The 13,845-nt window shown below is 51.4% G+C and overlaps 1 protein-coding gene across 1 annotated transcript in view; it reads right to left on the bottom strand.

Moving 5' to 3' along the window:
• The window catches only part of LOC140908271 (exostosin-1), a 182,412-nt gene extending 172,525 nt beyond the window's left edge, over positions 1-9,887 (bottom strand). Inside the window, exon 1 of the mRNA XM_073335225.2 lies at positions 9,094-9,887. Within this exon, the coding sequence (XP_073191326.2) occupies positions 9,094-9,887 (794 nt within the window). The remainder of the gene's footprint in view (positions 1-9,093) is intronic.
• Between the last annotated feature and the right edge of the window lie 3,958 nt (positions 9,888-13,845).

Genomic DNA, 13,845 nt, shown 5'->3' with positions numbered 1-13,845 from the left:
GGGGCCTTGGGGAAAAATCACAAGCAGTGGTATACGCTGTCGGAAGTGAAAGTCTGATATACATTGGGTAAGAAATCTGGGGTGAGGCTGAAATACCTCCTAGTCTTTGTGAAATATGGTGGATTGGCCATTAGTTCCTAAAACTTGAGACCCTCCTAGCTGGCGTAATGACCATGAAGAATGAGACGTTTAGCCTAGAGATGGTTTAGAGGCCCCGATCTGTCCTGAGAGCCAAAGAGTTCCAGGATGGAAGAGGACAAGCTGAACCCATTAAGGAAAGACATGGGGGAGGGGGAACTGTTTGGTTTTGCTGTCAAGAGAGAAAGTACCTCAGCACCTTGCTGCATCAAGTCCTAAATTCCCACGGTAACTGGAGGGAAAGTGTTCTAAATTTAGAACTACTATCTGTACTAATGTAAAACTGGAAACATTCCCAGGGCCTCGTTGGCAGGTGGAGGAAGAATTCTAAACTTTCCCGTTACTAGTTCTTGGCACGGCCGAGACATCAAACAATGAATATAATCATCAGGCATTAACCTTCCCGACTGACAGAGAAATACCAGAATTTCAATCATCTTATAGGAGCCCCAGATAGCTGTGGAAGCTCAGTAAGGTTCTGCTAATGAAAAATGCTTCACATTTTCATCTGCGATAGGAAAAAATAAAATCATTTCAGAAAAACACGATTACAAGCTGTAGCTCAATTAGATCAAATTGAAATCAGGGGTTTTAACCCATGTAGCAACATTCATATGCTGTTATTTCTGCCTTTTTAAAACCAGTGTTAGCTCTATAGACAGCAGAGACTCTACAAATGCAGTCGTTACATTCATGACACTCTGTCTTGGCCATATGGAATTTTAAAACAAGCTTTCCAGCAGACTGGGAGGACAGGATACACTGCATCCCTGCTAGATCATCCATCCCAGTGACCAAAGGTTAGGGCCATCCGATGGCTGCTCGATGGCCTGCTTGAAATGAACGGATATTCTCAGTCCAGTTCTTAGCTGACAAGCAGCCACGCACTAACCTGCAGAGGCTCACGTTACATGGCAGTGCCCCTTGTCAGAAGACTCCAAAGAGGTGCCCAGAGGTGACTAGGCCTGGAAACCAAATCCCGCCTCAGCCCTCCCAGGTCAGGGCTGCCAGCTACTGAGGATGAGGCCATGTGAGGTGCAGTTTGCATTTCCGGTGTCTGTGCTGTACCTCTTCCATGAGCAGAAGGCTTCAGACTCTTATGATTTCTCAATCCAGCACCTTTCACCACCACTAAATTCAACTGTAAAGTTGTTGGTGCATTTAAGGTTAAATAATAACAACCCTGCCTTTCCGGCTTGGCTGCACACAATTTGTCTACTGATGGAAGTAAACTAGTTTAGAAAACTATTTAGGTTAAATCAGTCCAACCCCCCCCCATGTGGACACACTTAAACTGATTTAAGAGCATCCACACAAAGAACTGCACCAGTTTAACTAAATCAGTTTAAAGTCACACTTTTTAATTGGGGCATCTTTGTGTTTAGACCAGGCCTTCTAACTATCTTAGGTGCTTATCTGGCCCGATCACTGTACTATCTGAGCGCTTCACAATATTTAATGAATTTATCGTCACAACACCCCTATTAGGCAGGCAGTGCTATTATCCCCATTGTACAGATGGGAAACTGAGGCACACAGCGGCCAAAGTCACAGTGTAGATAAAATGGAAATTTTCCTCCCTCCCAAAAATTGATAACCAAAAAAAAAAAAAAAAAAGACTCCCACTTTTGAGACCTTCTTATACTTTAACTTGATTATAAAAGAGCACGATTATATGGTAAATTGTTAGCTTGGAAAAAGTTCATAATAAAATGTGGATACTGATATTTTAAGCTCAGCAATAACTACGTGTATGCACTAAGGTTTTTCCTGACAGAGCTCATTCTTAACATGCAAAAAAGACCGGCATTAAAAATTGTTTACCGAGTTAACACAATTGTTTACCCAGAGTAACTGCCATTTATCAAGCCCATAAACACAGGTTAAATCTCTCATTGTGTGTTCAGCCATCCCGCTAGGAGAGCTTCAAAGGACGAAGGACTTATGCAGAATGCCACCAATTACCAAACCAGTTACCTGATGGCACGGTAGGCCTGAAGGGGAATTCCCTAAGAGACAAGTGGGGTACAAGATCTCATGCTCCATCAATGCCATGAGACAGCATGAGACACGGATACTTAAAATGGCGATAATACATAGAGGGCTTTATATTTCAAAGCACTTGTTCAAATATTCGCTAATGAACTGAGCAACGGTCACAAGAAGAATTTTTCAAAACAAAAGTATTACTCAACGGTAGTTGCCAAATGCCTTTCTAAGGAGCGATCTAGGAACATTTGCCTGTCTAACAAATACATGTAAGTGCATTTTTCTTCTTTGTGCAAGTGGGGTGAATCTAAAAAGGCAACAGGATTCAAAAGTCTGATGGATCGCAAGAAATCCAGATACCTGGGGTTGTAGAACCTCAGAGTTACGAACTCCAGAGTTACGAACTGATCGGTCAACCCCACCCCGCATTTGGAACCGGAAGCACGCAATCATGCAGCAGTAGAGAAACGCACACACACACAAGCAAATACAGTGCAGTGCTGTGTTAAGTATAAACTATGAACAAAATAAAGGGAAAGTTTAAAAATAAGGATTTGACAAGGGAAGGAAACTGTCTCTGTGCTTGTTTCATTTAAATTCAGATGGTTTAAAAGCAGCATTTTTCTTCTGCACAGTAGAGTTTCAAAGTTGAATTACGTCACTGTTCAGTTGTAAACTTTTGAAAGAACAGAATTATGGACATTTCAGAGTAATGAACTGTGACAAAGTGGGACTGTTCTTAAATGTTTCCTCCGAATATTGTGGAGGTGCCTCAGTTTCCCCTAGGAGTTCTTAAGTCTCTAGGGGGTGGGGTAAGGGTGTATGATCACTGCAGAGCCCTAGAGGGCAGGCGTGTGCAGGGGTCTGGACACAGAGAATGGCCGACACCCTATTTCCTGGCCATTGATGGCCTGGGCCCTTCCCCCCTGCAAGGTGAGAGCTAAAGGGTTGGAGAACAAAGGAATCAGGTGACCTCCTGGCCTGGGAAAGGACAAAGCCCAGAGGAGGGGGGGGCAGGAGAGAGTCAGTTTGGGGGCTGGCTGGAGACATGGAGTGAAGTGCAGACGTGGTTGTCTGGCTCACTGCCCCCAAAATGGACCCAGCTGAGGGATCCGGTTCTCTGCATCTACAAGCTCTGTTTTAGACCATGTTCCTGTCGTCTAATAAACCTGTTTTACTGGCTGGCTGAGAGTCACGTCTGACTGCGAAGTTGGAGTGCAGGACCCTCTGGCTTCCCCAGAACCCTGCCTGAGCGGACTCGCTGTGGGAAGTGCATGGAGGGGGAGAGGATGCTGAATGCTCCAAGGTCAGACCCAGGAAGGTGGAAGCTGTGTGAGCTGTGTGTCCTGCAGACAGGCTGCTCACAGAAAGGAGACTTCCCCAGAGTCCTTCCTGGCTTCATGGGGAGCAGTTCCAGAGCATCGCCCGGGGACCCCGTGACATGAACAACCTCCATTCAAGAGGTGTTCATAACGCCGAGGTTCTCCTATACATCTCTGATGGTTTTACTCATGGATCTCTTTCCTCTTCCAGGACATCTTCTCCACAAGAACAGCCTTTCTATCATTCCAGGTGTCCTACAGTAAATAAGACCTACGCTTGGAATGCAATTTTCAATCACAGAGGTAATGAAAGCCCCAGGTACAGAATTTATTGTTAAGTGCTCACCTTCAAAGGACCGTAGGTTTTTCAGCAACAGAACCAGTATTATTAGAAACAGATTGGTCTTGTTTCAATATATATTCATGTGCAAGAATGGCTCCATCTTTAACAGGGTTTAATTTTTCCATACTGTAAAATCAATTGTTGAACTCTAAAAAATACACTTACAATAAGGTTGAAGATGCACACAGTAAGAGGACATGGGTAGCATTTTTTGAATGCTTGCCTGTAGCGGGGCAGTTACCCCCCTCCTGAAAGAAAAGAAGACTAGGCTGATTGGGGAAGCAGCCACAGCTGGGGCCACGCCCCAATCAGGCCACACCTGGCCCTGTTATAAGGGCCCAGGGAGGGGCTGGGAAGAGTCTCTCTCTCTCTGGAGAGAGATGAACCTAGCTGCCTGGGAGCAAGGTACCTGAAGCGGAGCAGTGCTGGGGAAGGGCAAAGCAGAGTTGAGGAGCTCCAGCCTGGTAAACTCCCAGGCTGGAGGCCTTGGTGAAGGCCTACGAAAGGTACTGGGGCTGCCCGAGAACAGGCAAAGGCAGCAGGTCCTACCCCCCTTGCCAGTGATGAGTGGCCATTACAGACTGCAGTCTGCCCCAGGGAGAGGGGGCTAGATGATGACTGGCAGTAGCCACTGAGGCAAGGTGGGGGTTAGAGAGTTGGGGGTTCCCCTGGGATGGGAGATCTAGAGCGTGGGGTTACTGCTGGGGCAGAACCCTGAGGTAAAGGGGCACCGGGGTCCGGGAGGGACACGGGGCCTGAAGCAGGTGAGGGACCAGCCAGAAGGAGGTGCTCTGAGGCTGGAAAGAGCTAATTCCCAGATGACCAGCAGGAGGCGCCACACCGGTGAGTCTCAACTCTTCTACATTGCCCAATCTTGTTGCCTGAAAACAAGATTTTTTTTTTCCCAGTAAGTATCTGTATCGCCCCCTCCATACTTTTGTTCCATCTTCATTTCCATGTGTCTCATTTTATTGATAAGAGCAGGTAAAAAGTTAGCCACCCACATTATTTATCAAACTGGCTTTCTGAATTTATAATGGAAAATGTACTAGAGAAATGTAATATATATGTACCCAATTTTGCAATCCATTCCTGTTTAAGGCAAATAGGAAACATGTCCACAGCTTTACATATACTAAAAATCAACCTATGAACCTTTATTCTCTCCAGATGTGGGAACAACTGGCAAGTCATTTTAAACTCTTCCTAAAGCTATTATTGCCTAGAGTCGCTCTCCTTTTAAGAAGCACAAATTCAGACCGAGTCCTCAACAACGAACAATAAACACTTTTTTCCCCTTAAAAAAAATGTACAACTTCTATCCGTACCCAACTATAAAATAACTGAAAGAATAACTGTCTTTCTGATTTCCATTCAATATAAAATACCAAGTTCATATTTAAAACGATTCAGGAAAAACACTACTATTTAAAGACGCTTTTAAAAATTATTGTTGCTAAATGACACCCCCACTTGCTCCGGAGAAATGGGTCTCAAAATCATCACATACTGAAACTCAAGAAACAGTCAGACATATGTCAGTATGCTCACAATATGAATCTATGCACCCAACTTTATCCACATTACTAAATTCGAACACAAGCATCACAAACAAGCACCACTAGACAACATGCATATAGTGCATGGACAGTGTCAGCTATAGAAGGAGAAGTTACTTACTGAAGGCTTGATCCTGCAGTGAGCTCTGAATGGCCAGGTCTCACCACTTGACAGAACTCCTTGCAGGATAGGGAACTAACTGATCATCTTTGTGCGTGTTGCCCTCACAGACCCCCCCACTTTGGGAGACAAATGTCTTGCCTCAAGTCCAGGGCCATTTACCAGCAGTGACTGTTGCAGTCATGAGCTACACCTTACAGAATTTCACATGAGACTACAAAGGATCCTTTGGTAGCACAGTCAGGGACACACTTGTGACAACAAGAAAGCAAGTTGTCCTTTAGTGCGTTAGTGATGGGGTCTGCACTTCTTCCCAGGCCAGCTTCTCCAAGGGACCCAAGAGATGGGGCATCAGGCTCAGAAATAGTCCAGAGCCAAAGCCAAGGACTTTGGGTCCATAAGGATGGAGAGGGACAGGGAGGCGTTGGGACTATGGGATACAAAGCCCCTATCACTATGTGAGTAAGATACAGGACAAAGCCCCTCTGTGACACTAAATGCTGATCTGGCACCAACAGCGTACTTGGCTCAGGCCTGTGGGTTTACAGAGAACTGAATGCTTCCGGGTACCAGGAGCCTTGAACCTGTTTTGAGAGGATTCCCCAGTTGGGCTCATGTGCCCTTTATCAGCTCTCTTTAGCTACAGGGTCCTGCTGGGGACACAAAGGACGTCTCAGAGGGGAACTACTCTAGATCTCATTGGCCGGCTCTATCCTCCAGTGCCTTTGCAACATAGGCAGAGCAAGGGCTAGCGACGTATCCAGTGGTGGGCTGGAGCCAGTTCGCGGGAACCGGTTGTTAAATTTAGCAGCCCTTACAACCGGCCAAAAGTGGCACCTTAGGTGCTGACTCCGTGGGTGCTCCGGGGCTCGAGCACCCAAGGGAAAAACAGAATCCGCTGTTCACGCAGGAAGCCTGGGAGGGCTGAGAAGCGGGCGGTGGCTTCCCACTCAGGCCCAGGGAGGCGGAGCAGAGGTGAGCTGGGGCAGGGGGGGCATGAGGAGGGCCACCCGTGCTGCAGCAGGTAACCGGGGGGGGGGGGGCATAGGGGAACTGCTCCCGCTCACCTCTGCCACCCTCAGCCTGAGTGTGAAACTGCCGCCTGCTTCTCAGCCCTCCCCGGCTTCCCACGCCAACAGCTAATTCGCGGGAAGCCGGGGGGGGGGGGGGGCCCAGAGAAGCAGGGCGGGGTGGCGCGTTCCGGGGAGGAGGCGGAGCGGAGGTGAGCTGGGGCGGGGAGCTGCCGATGGGGGCTCTGCCTAAAGCGCCACTTTTGAGGTGATCAGTGGGGGGAGCAGCCACTCCCCCTGCTCCCCCCCAGCTATGCTACCCTGCCCCCAGGAGCCAGAGGGACCTGTCGGATGCTTCCCGGGAGCCGCCCCAGGTAAGCACCGCCAGGACTCCCCACCTCGCCCCTGGCAGGTCCCTCTGGCTCTTAGGGGCGGGGTGGGCACCCACTACGGTGGCCCACGAGACCCTCCTGCCCGGTTCTGGGGGCAGTCAGGGGACAGGGATCCGGGGGGGGGTGGCATCAAGGAACACGGGGGGGGGGGGTTGGATGGGCAGGAGTCCCAGGGGGGCGGGCCACTACCCCCTCGTGGGGTGAGGAGGGAACCGGTTGTTCAGATTTTGGCAGCTCATCACTGGGCGTATCCCTCTCCAACCCAGCAGAGGCAGCTAGACCTCTGGCTCCTCCGCTGAGAGCGGCATTACAGGACTCCCAAAGCTCGAATCTGACTCCCAGCACTCCCCCATACCTGAGACCAGGCTCTGGCAGCCTAATAAACTGCACCAGAGAGACACCTGAAGCTACAAACCACAATTAAACAACACCAATGCTAGCAGACATGAAAAGTACCTTAAACAAAGGCTAGTGCAGGACAATCCCGAGCCAGGAGGGGTCGGGCAGTGGAAAGGAATTGATGTGTTTGGGAACCACGCACCCTTTATAGGCATGCAGAGCTCATCGCTCCACTGGTCACTGCTAGCAACCAGGTCACAGATTGCAGCCAACGGCAGAAAGCATCTGTGAGGGGAAGTTCTCAAAGAACCACATAATTAGATGACTATTTAAAAAAACCCACAAGTGCTCTCAATGTTATTTGCAAGCAACTTTTCACAAGGGCAAGAGCTCTGATCCTTTTACAGCTAACTCTGCCTTTGGCTATAGCCATAAAGCATTAGAAACAGACTGTGTAGATGCTGTGTGTAGCTGTAGACAGACCCACTACGCATATCACACTAGAAATTCCGTTTGAATATTCTTTGACCTCTAACCGTTCCCTCTCCCCACCAGTCAGCTCTCTTGATTCCTTTTAAATTTGCCAACACACAGCAGGAGTTTACCAGGGAAATTTATCACCAGAGACCACTCAATGAACTAGAAAACTCAACAGGATGGGACACTAAGCATAGAGAGTCTCCGCTTTGTAAATTAACACATATCAGTGTATCTGTTTAATTCAATGCAATTTCTTTTGACAGCTCTGATGTCAAGTTTAGATTCAAACTCAAATCAAAGAACTGCCTAAAGCTCCTGGGTCTCTCATACTAGCGTGTTTGGGAGAGCTTGGCTTTCCAGGTTTATCAGCGCTCCCCTTTCTTTGGGTGCATTATGTGTAACTTTGAATCTAATAGCGTCTTTCCCTCTCCCCACAACTCCGGGTTGAGCTTTAACTGAATTTGCGTCGTTGGGGCTTAGAAGCACTGGATCATCTCCGCTGACAGCCATGCAGCTGATCAGGAGAAAAATAACCCCTCCCAAAGTGCTCCTTTCACAGGTTTGTTTTCTCGGCCTGCCACGCTCCAAGCCTCCAAGAACACCACCTCGCCTGAGTTGCAAAGTGAAGTGACAGAAATGCCTCACCTGTCTGCAATGGGGGGCATTTAACAAGATGTTAAACACTATTTTCCCTTGGGGTGGACAAGTCCTGGGGTGTTACAAATAGGTTAGTGGGCAGTGGGTTGGAACAATTTTTACAGAGAGGGGCTGAGAGCCACTGAACAAACCTGTAAACCCTGGATAGGACGGCAACCACTTCAAGCCACAGGGTGCGGCAGCCACCCTGGTTCCAGCCCCCTTGCAAGCGGTGACTGTTAACCATGACTAAACTTAACCTAAGAGGGTTTTAAACACAGCTACCTCAAGCTAACCTGTGTTTAAACACCACTTGCCCCATCTACAGGAGCTGCTAAAATGGGCTTAACGTGGTGGGGGCTGGTTAAACCTGGTCTGTCAACAACCCTGCCCCGGTGGAGTCCAGGGGGAGCAAATGCCCAGCCAGGCAGAAGGGCCTGCAGGCTTCAGACCAGAAGCCGGTGAGTCTGTTTCAGCAAAAACAAGGAGGAGTCCTTGTCGCACCTTAGAGACGAACAAACATTTATCTGAGCATAAGCTTTGGCGGGCTAAAACCCAGCTCTGGAGGGAATTTCAGCCCACCCAAGCTTGTGCCCAAACAAGGGTGTGAGTCTCCAAGGCGCCACAAGGGCTCCTCGTTGCTTTGGCCAGCAGGGAGCGACTCCCCGACGTGGGGAAGTGCGAAGGGGCCGGGGAGCTGGGAGAAAGCCGCCCCCCTCCCCGAAGCGCAGCGCGGGCGGCCCGGCCGGGCAGGGGGCGCTCACCGGGCGTCGTCGGCGGCGGCGGCGGGGCGGTCGCAGCGGGCGCCCGGGCCGGGCCGGCAGGCGGTGAGCAGCAGCAGGTCGCGGCCGTTGTGCAGGGCGGCGCGGGTCTGGGCGCCGAGGCCGCTCGGGGAGCGCTGGCCCTCGAAGACCAGCAGGTAGCGGCGGGGCGCGGGGAAGGGGCCGGCCCGGGCGCCGCCCCGCTGCGGGAGCCGGCGGGGGAAGAGCGGCAGCGAGACGTCGAAGCGGGGCCGGAAGCCGGGCGCCCCCGGGCCGGCCTGGGCCAGCAGCGCCTGGCCCGGCTCGAAGCCCAGCGGCCCGTCGCGGTGGAGGCTGAAGAGCAGGTGGTTGCGGCCGCCGTTCCAGTGGGGCGGGCGGGCCGGGGCGTCGGGGCTCCGCGGGCCGCGCTCCAGCGGCAGCACCAAGAGGCAGGCGCGGCCGGGCTCGGGCGTGTAGAAGCGGGAGCCCCGCAGGCTGCGCAGCACCCGGCGCTGGGGCTCCGAGAGGCGGCCCCGGGCCGGGTAGACGTAGACGCGGAAGCCGTGGCGCCGGCAGCGGCTGAAGTCGAAGCAGGTCTCCATGCGGCAGCGCCCGCCCGCCGGCCCCGCGCCGCCCCGCGCCCGCCGCCCGCCGCCCGCCTCCGCCGGCCCCGCCGCCAGGGCGCTGCCCCGGCGCGGCTCCGGCTCCGGCTCCGGCGGGGAGGCGGCTGCCGCCCGCCGGCGCCCCGGCCGCAGGTAGAGACCCGCCAGCAGGCAGGCGGCCAGCCCCGCCAGCAGGTACCGGCCCCTGGCCTGCATGGGGCCGCCGCCGCTCCCGGCCGGGCTGGCTCAGCGACGCGCCCCTGCGGGGAGCCGGGTCCCCTGCGCCGCCCGGCTCATCGCCCCGGAGCGGGGGGGGTCCCGCTGCCCCGGCTCCGCGTCCGGCCCCGCGTCCGTGCCGGAGAGGAGTGAGCCCTGCCCCCGCCTCCCGCGGGGGGTCCCGGGCGCCGGCGGCTCCTCCCTCCTGCCCGCGGCTGGATCCCGGCTGCACGGCGAGCCCACGGGAGTCGGGGCAGGGGGACCCGCCCGCCCCCTTGTCCGGGGGCCAGGCTCAGCCCGGGCACCGGGGGGTCCCCGCCCGCTGCCCGCACCGGTCTGGGGAGGAAGGGGCGTCAGTGGTCCCTCGGTCTGCCGGGGCCGGGAGCGGGATCCCAGAGCCACACAGCCTCTGGGGGTTTCTCTCCCAAGGGAGCCCTAGGCGGGCAGATCCTACCGGAGCCGCATTCACATCCCACAGCCTAGCTCGGGGGCAGGGGAGCCATCCTCCTCCCCCCACTAATCCCCCCTCTGCCCGTCTTCCTCCCCTCCTCCTTCTCTGCCCGTCCTCTTTTTTTCTCCTCCCTCCCCGTCCCCCCGCTGTAAAACAAGGCTGACATTGGAGACTTTGGCTTCTAGAGGCAGCCCGGCTTCTTCCGACCATGGGGGGGGGGGGCTCTGTGCAGCATTGATCCTTCTATGGCCAAGAAAGGGGATGGGAAGATTAAAGGCCGCAGGGGGCAGCTATTTGTAGGGAGAAAGAGGGCTCCCCTCCTTGGATCTGTTGTGGGGTTCACAGCTCACTCCTGTCCTGTGAGGTGTGGATCAGCCCTCCTCGCCCATAAGGAGGGGAAAACGTTCTTCACAGGGAACTTACCCTGCGCAGGTGGGGCAAGTGGGTACAAGGGGGAAGGCCGTGCCCCGCACGTGCACCCCTGTCCCTCAGGAGCCGTGTGGATTAGGATGTTGTGGGCCTGGCTAGTAGTCTGCTGCCGCAGCAGGACGCTGCAGCTGGCCGGGGCATTTGTCACGCTTTTCACTAGCAGGTGTGAACAGTACAAGTGTGGGGGGTGACAGTCAGCTTGCTCTTTGCTGGCGATTTGACCCAGAGCCGAAGCGTGAGCCTCAGGCTTGCCAGCTCCTGTGGTATTTGGTGTTCTTAAAGCCCCACTTCCTGCAGGCAAATGATTTCCTTAGGATCTCAGCTTTTGTTTTTTGTTTGTTTTAAGTTTTTAGCCTTGTGTTGTTGTAGCGAAAAGCCTGAAAATGCAAACTACTCCGAGGGCGCCGAAACCAGAAGTCAAAGAAAAAGAACCCAACAGCTGTTGTTTCTGGAAAATAATATCATGACTTAGACCAGTTGTGATTTTGGGGGGTCAGATTCTTCAAGGCATCTAAAGATGGTAGGTGTTGATCTCATGCTCTGTACGCCGGTCTCATGACTCTTTGAACCCGTGGGGTTGGCAGTGCTAACGGGCTGAGTGCTCTGTAGGAGAGCTGTACCTGTCTCTCATACATCCTCTGGATCCCCAGCTAGAGGGTGCTTGCCCTCCCCCGGCTACACACGCTTCGCCAGTGGCTCTTATGACATTGCACCTGCATTTCCATTCCCTTCTGTTCAAGTTCTTGTACCATACCCACCCAGTTCCTTGGTTTCTGAGCTTCTCACCCGTGCAGCCCGCCAGCACTCCAGGAGCAAGGACACAGCTGGTCCCTTTAATTTTTTGCTTGTTTAGTCAGCTTGCTGTTTTCAAGCAGGTGGAAAGAGCCAGTCGCTCTAGCTGAGAGAATAACACTCTCTCTTCTTCAGCCCTCACAGAGGAATAATACTTATCGTCCCTTCGACGCTGAAAATATCTCAAAAATCACTCAAAGACTCTACTCTGTAAAAAGAAAGAATGCCAGCTGTCTGGTGGCCAATCACAGGGCTCCTTTCAGCTAATGACTGGCCAGCGTGTGACATCTTCCAGTCATTAAACACCAATGGAGACTCAGTGGAGTGACAATTAATTGCCTCTCGTTATTCCCAGTACTGTTACAATTGTTATGTCTGAAGTAGAATGGTTCTGTCATGTCTTTTGGACAGCTCGGCAGGAGAAGACAAACTGAGCCATGTCAGGAATTCAGGAGAGGGGACCCGTTTGAGTCTGTGGTGGTAAAAATCACACTTGGACAGACACACGTTTTCACCACAGGCAATGTGAGATGAACACAGCTTTGGAGCAGGCCGGTGCTGGAAGGGTGCAGTGCAATGCAATCGGTCCTAAACATCGCCTGGATCACGTGCCTAGAAGTGCTGGGTTAGTCCCTTTGTTCTGAGAAGGGAAAGCGCGTCCTGCTGTTACTTCACTGCCATGGCATGAGACAAGCCTGGTGGGTTTTGGTGGGTATTAGAAAAACGAATGCTGCTTTATTTAGCTTTTGTTTTTCATCTCCACCAAAATGCTTCTGGGGGAAGAGTGTCTGTGGGTCAAAATGAGCATCCTCAAGCATAAATCCATCTCCCCTGGATCCCTCCTTAAGTCAGAGCTCCTGTTTGTCACTGGGATCCTATGCTGCCGCTGGAACTCTTCTGTCTCCCGTTTCCGTGACAGCAAGCCCACCTCTGCAATGTCACCTCTGTACACCATAGTCTTGTCTCCACCTCTCCTGTAAGGAAGTGCATTTTGAGACGTGAATGTAAGACAAGACTATGAACATGAAAATCCAGAGGCATTTAGGGGAAAAGGTGGCTTTCCAAATGGTTTTACTGTAACAATAATTGCAAAGTTTTCAGCTAAACAAAGAAAATACAGAACATTGAAGCAAGCATTCATTTAACCAATGAAGAGCCAACAGAGTAATTTAATAATGCTATGCCCTTCTCTCACTTCTCATCTAAGGATCTCAAAGGACCTTACCAACTTCCATGAAATAAACCTCCTGATGCCTATGAGATAGGTATTCCTACCCTCATTTTTACAGATGCGGTAGGTAAATTGAGGCATGGGGGTGGGGAAAGTTAACTGATTCACTGACAGTGTCTCACATAACATCTGTGGAAGTTGCAAGACTAGAATCCAGATGTCCTGCCTCAAAGTCAGCTGCCTGTAACCATGGCAAAAATTCACTACTGTGCACTGATGGCTAGGGAGACCCAGTACAAATTGCTGACCCTGCAAGTTCAAATGTGAAGTAAATTCAGGTAGCAATGAGAAGGCATGTTATGTGCTCTGATCACTTAACTGGCAACCAATTTGGTATTTATTCTAATAATTCATAGCAAATTGTCTGAAGTATATTTTGTAAAAGTAATGAACACTTTAGTGATATGAAACCTCACCTCCGCATTCTGCTATTAAGTCTTTTTCTGAGAAACAGGACTGCCTTGGGAAGGGGGATTAGTATTACCCAAGTGGCAAGGTCCTTCTACCCTTTTTTATTTGTTTCTGATTGACAGTCCCTTTTAGCAAAGGCATTTCCTTTCTCAGTGGATCCCCAAAGCAGTATTTTAGTTATTTCAGTGGCAATGCATGGCTGTACAATGTAGATGAACCTTAAAGAAGGTGCATAGTTATATATAATTTCCGTGTTGTTGTTTAGACAATCATCTCACAACTAAAACACACTGTGTAATATTTGACTAAGAACTTGAATTGCCCATGCAAATACTTGACTGTCCTACAACAACATAATAAAAATACTTTTCTCTAGCAGTTTTTCCCCCCAATAAGCTTCAAGAGGCAGGTTGTAGGAAGGCAGCTATAAAGCGAAGAGGAAACTTGAGGGCCTCCTAATAAGAAGTTTGAGTGGAATGGGAGCTAAAGGCTGGGTGGATAAACAGAGGTAAGTGGTTCCTTTTGAAGGAAAAAAGGACATTCTGAAAGTCCTTAGCAAAATCCTTTTAGCAGTTTCCTGTTCCTGATCTAGCAGACACTAACAGCTTCCGACACAGGAAGACACCCCCTCTAAGTAAGAAATA

The sequence above is a fragment of the Lepidochelys kempii genome, chromosome 3 (assembly GCF_965140285.1).
Source record: "Lepidochelys kempii isolate rLepKem1 chromosome 3, rLepKem1.hap1, whole genome shotgun sequence".
In the NCBI taxonomy this organism is placed as follows: domain Eukaryota; kingdom Metazoa; phylum Chordata; order Testudines; family Cheloniidae; genus Lepidochelys; species Lepidochelys kempii.
The sequence above is the reverse complement of the archived record's forward strand: the minus strand, read 5'-3'. Positions and strand labels throughout refer to the sequence as shown.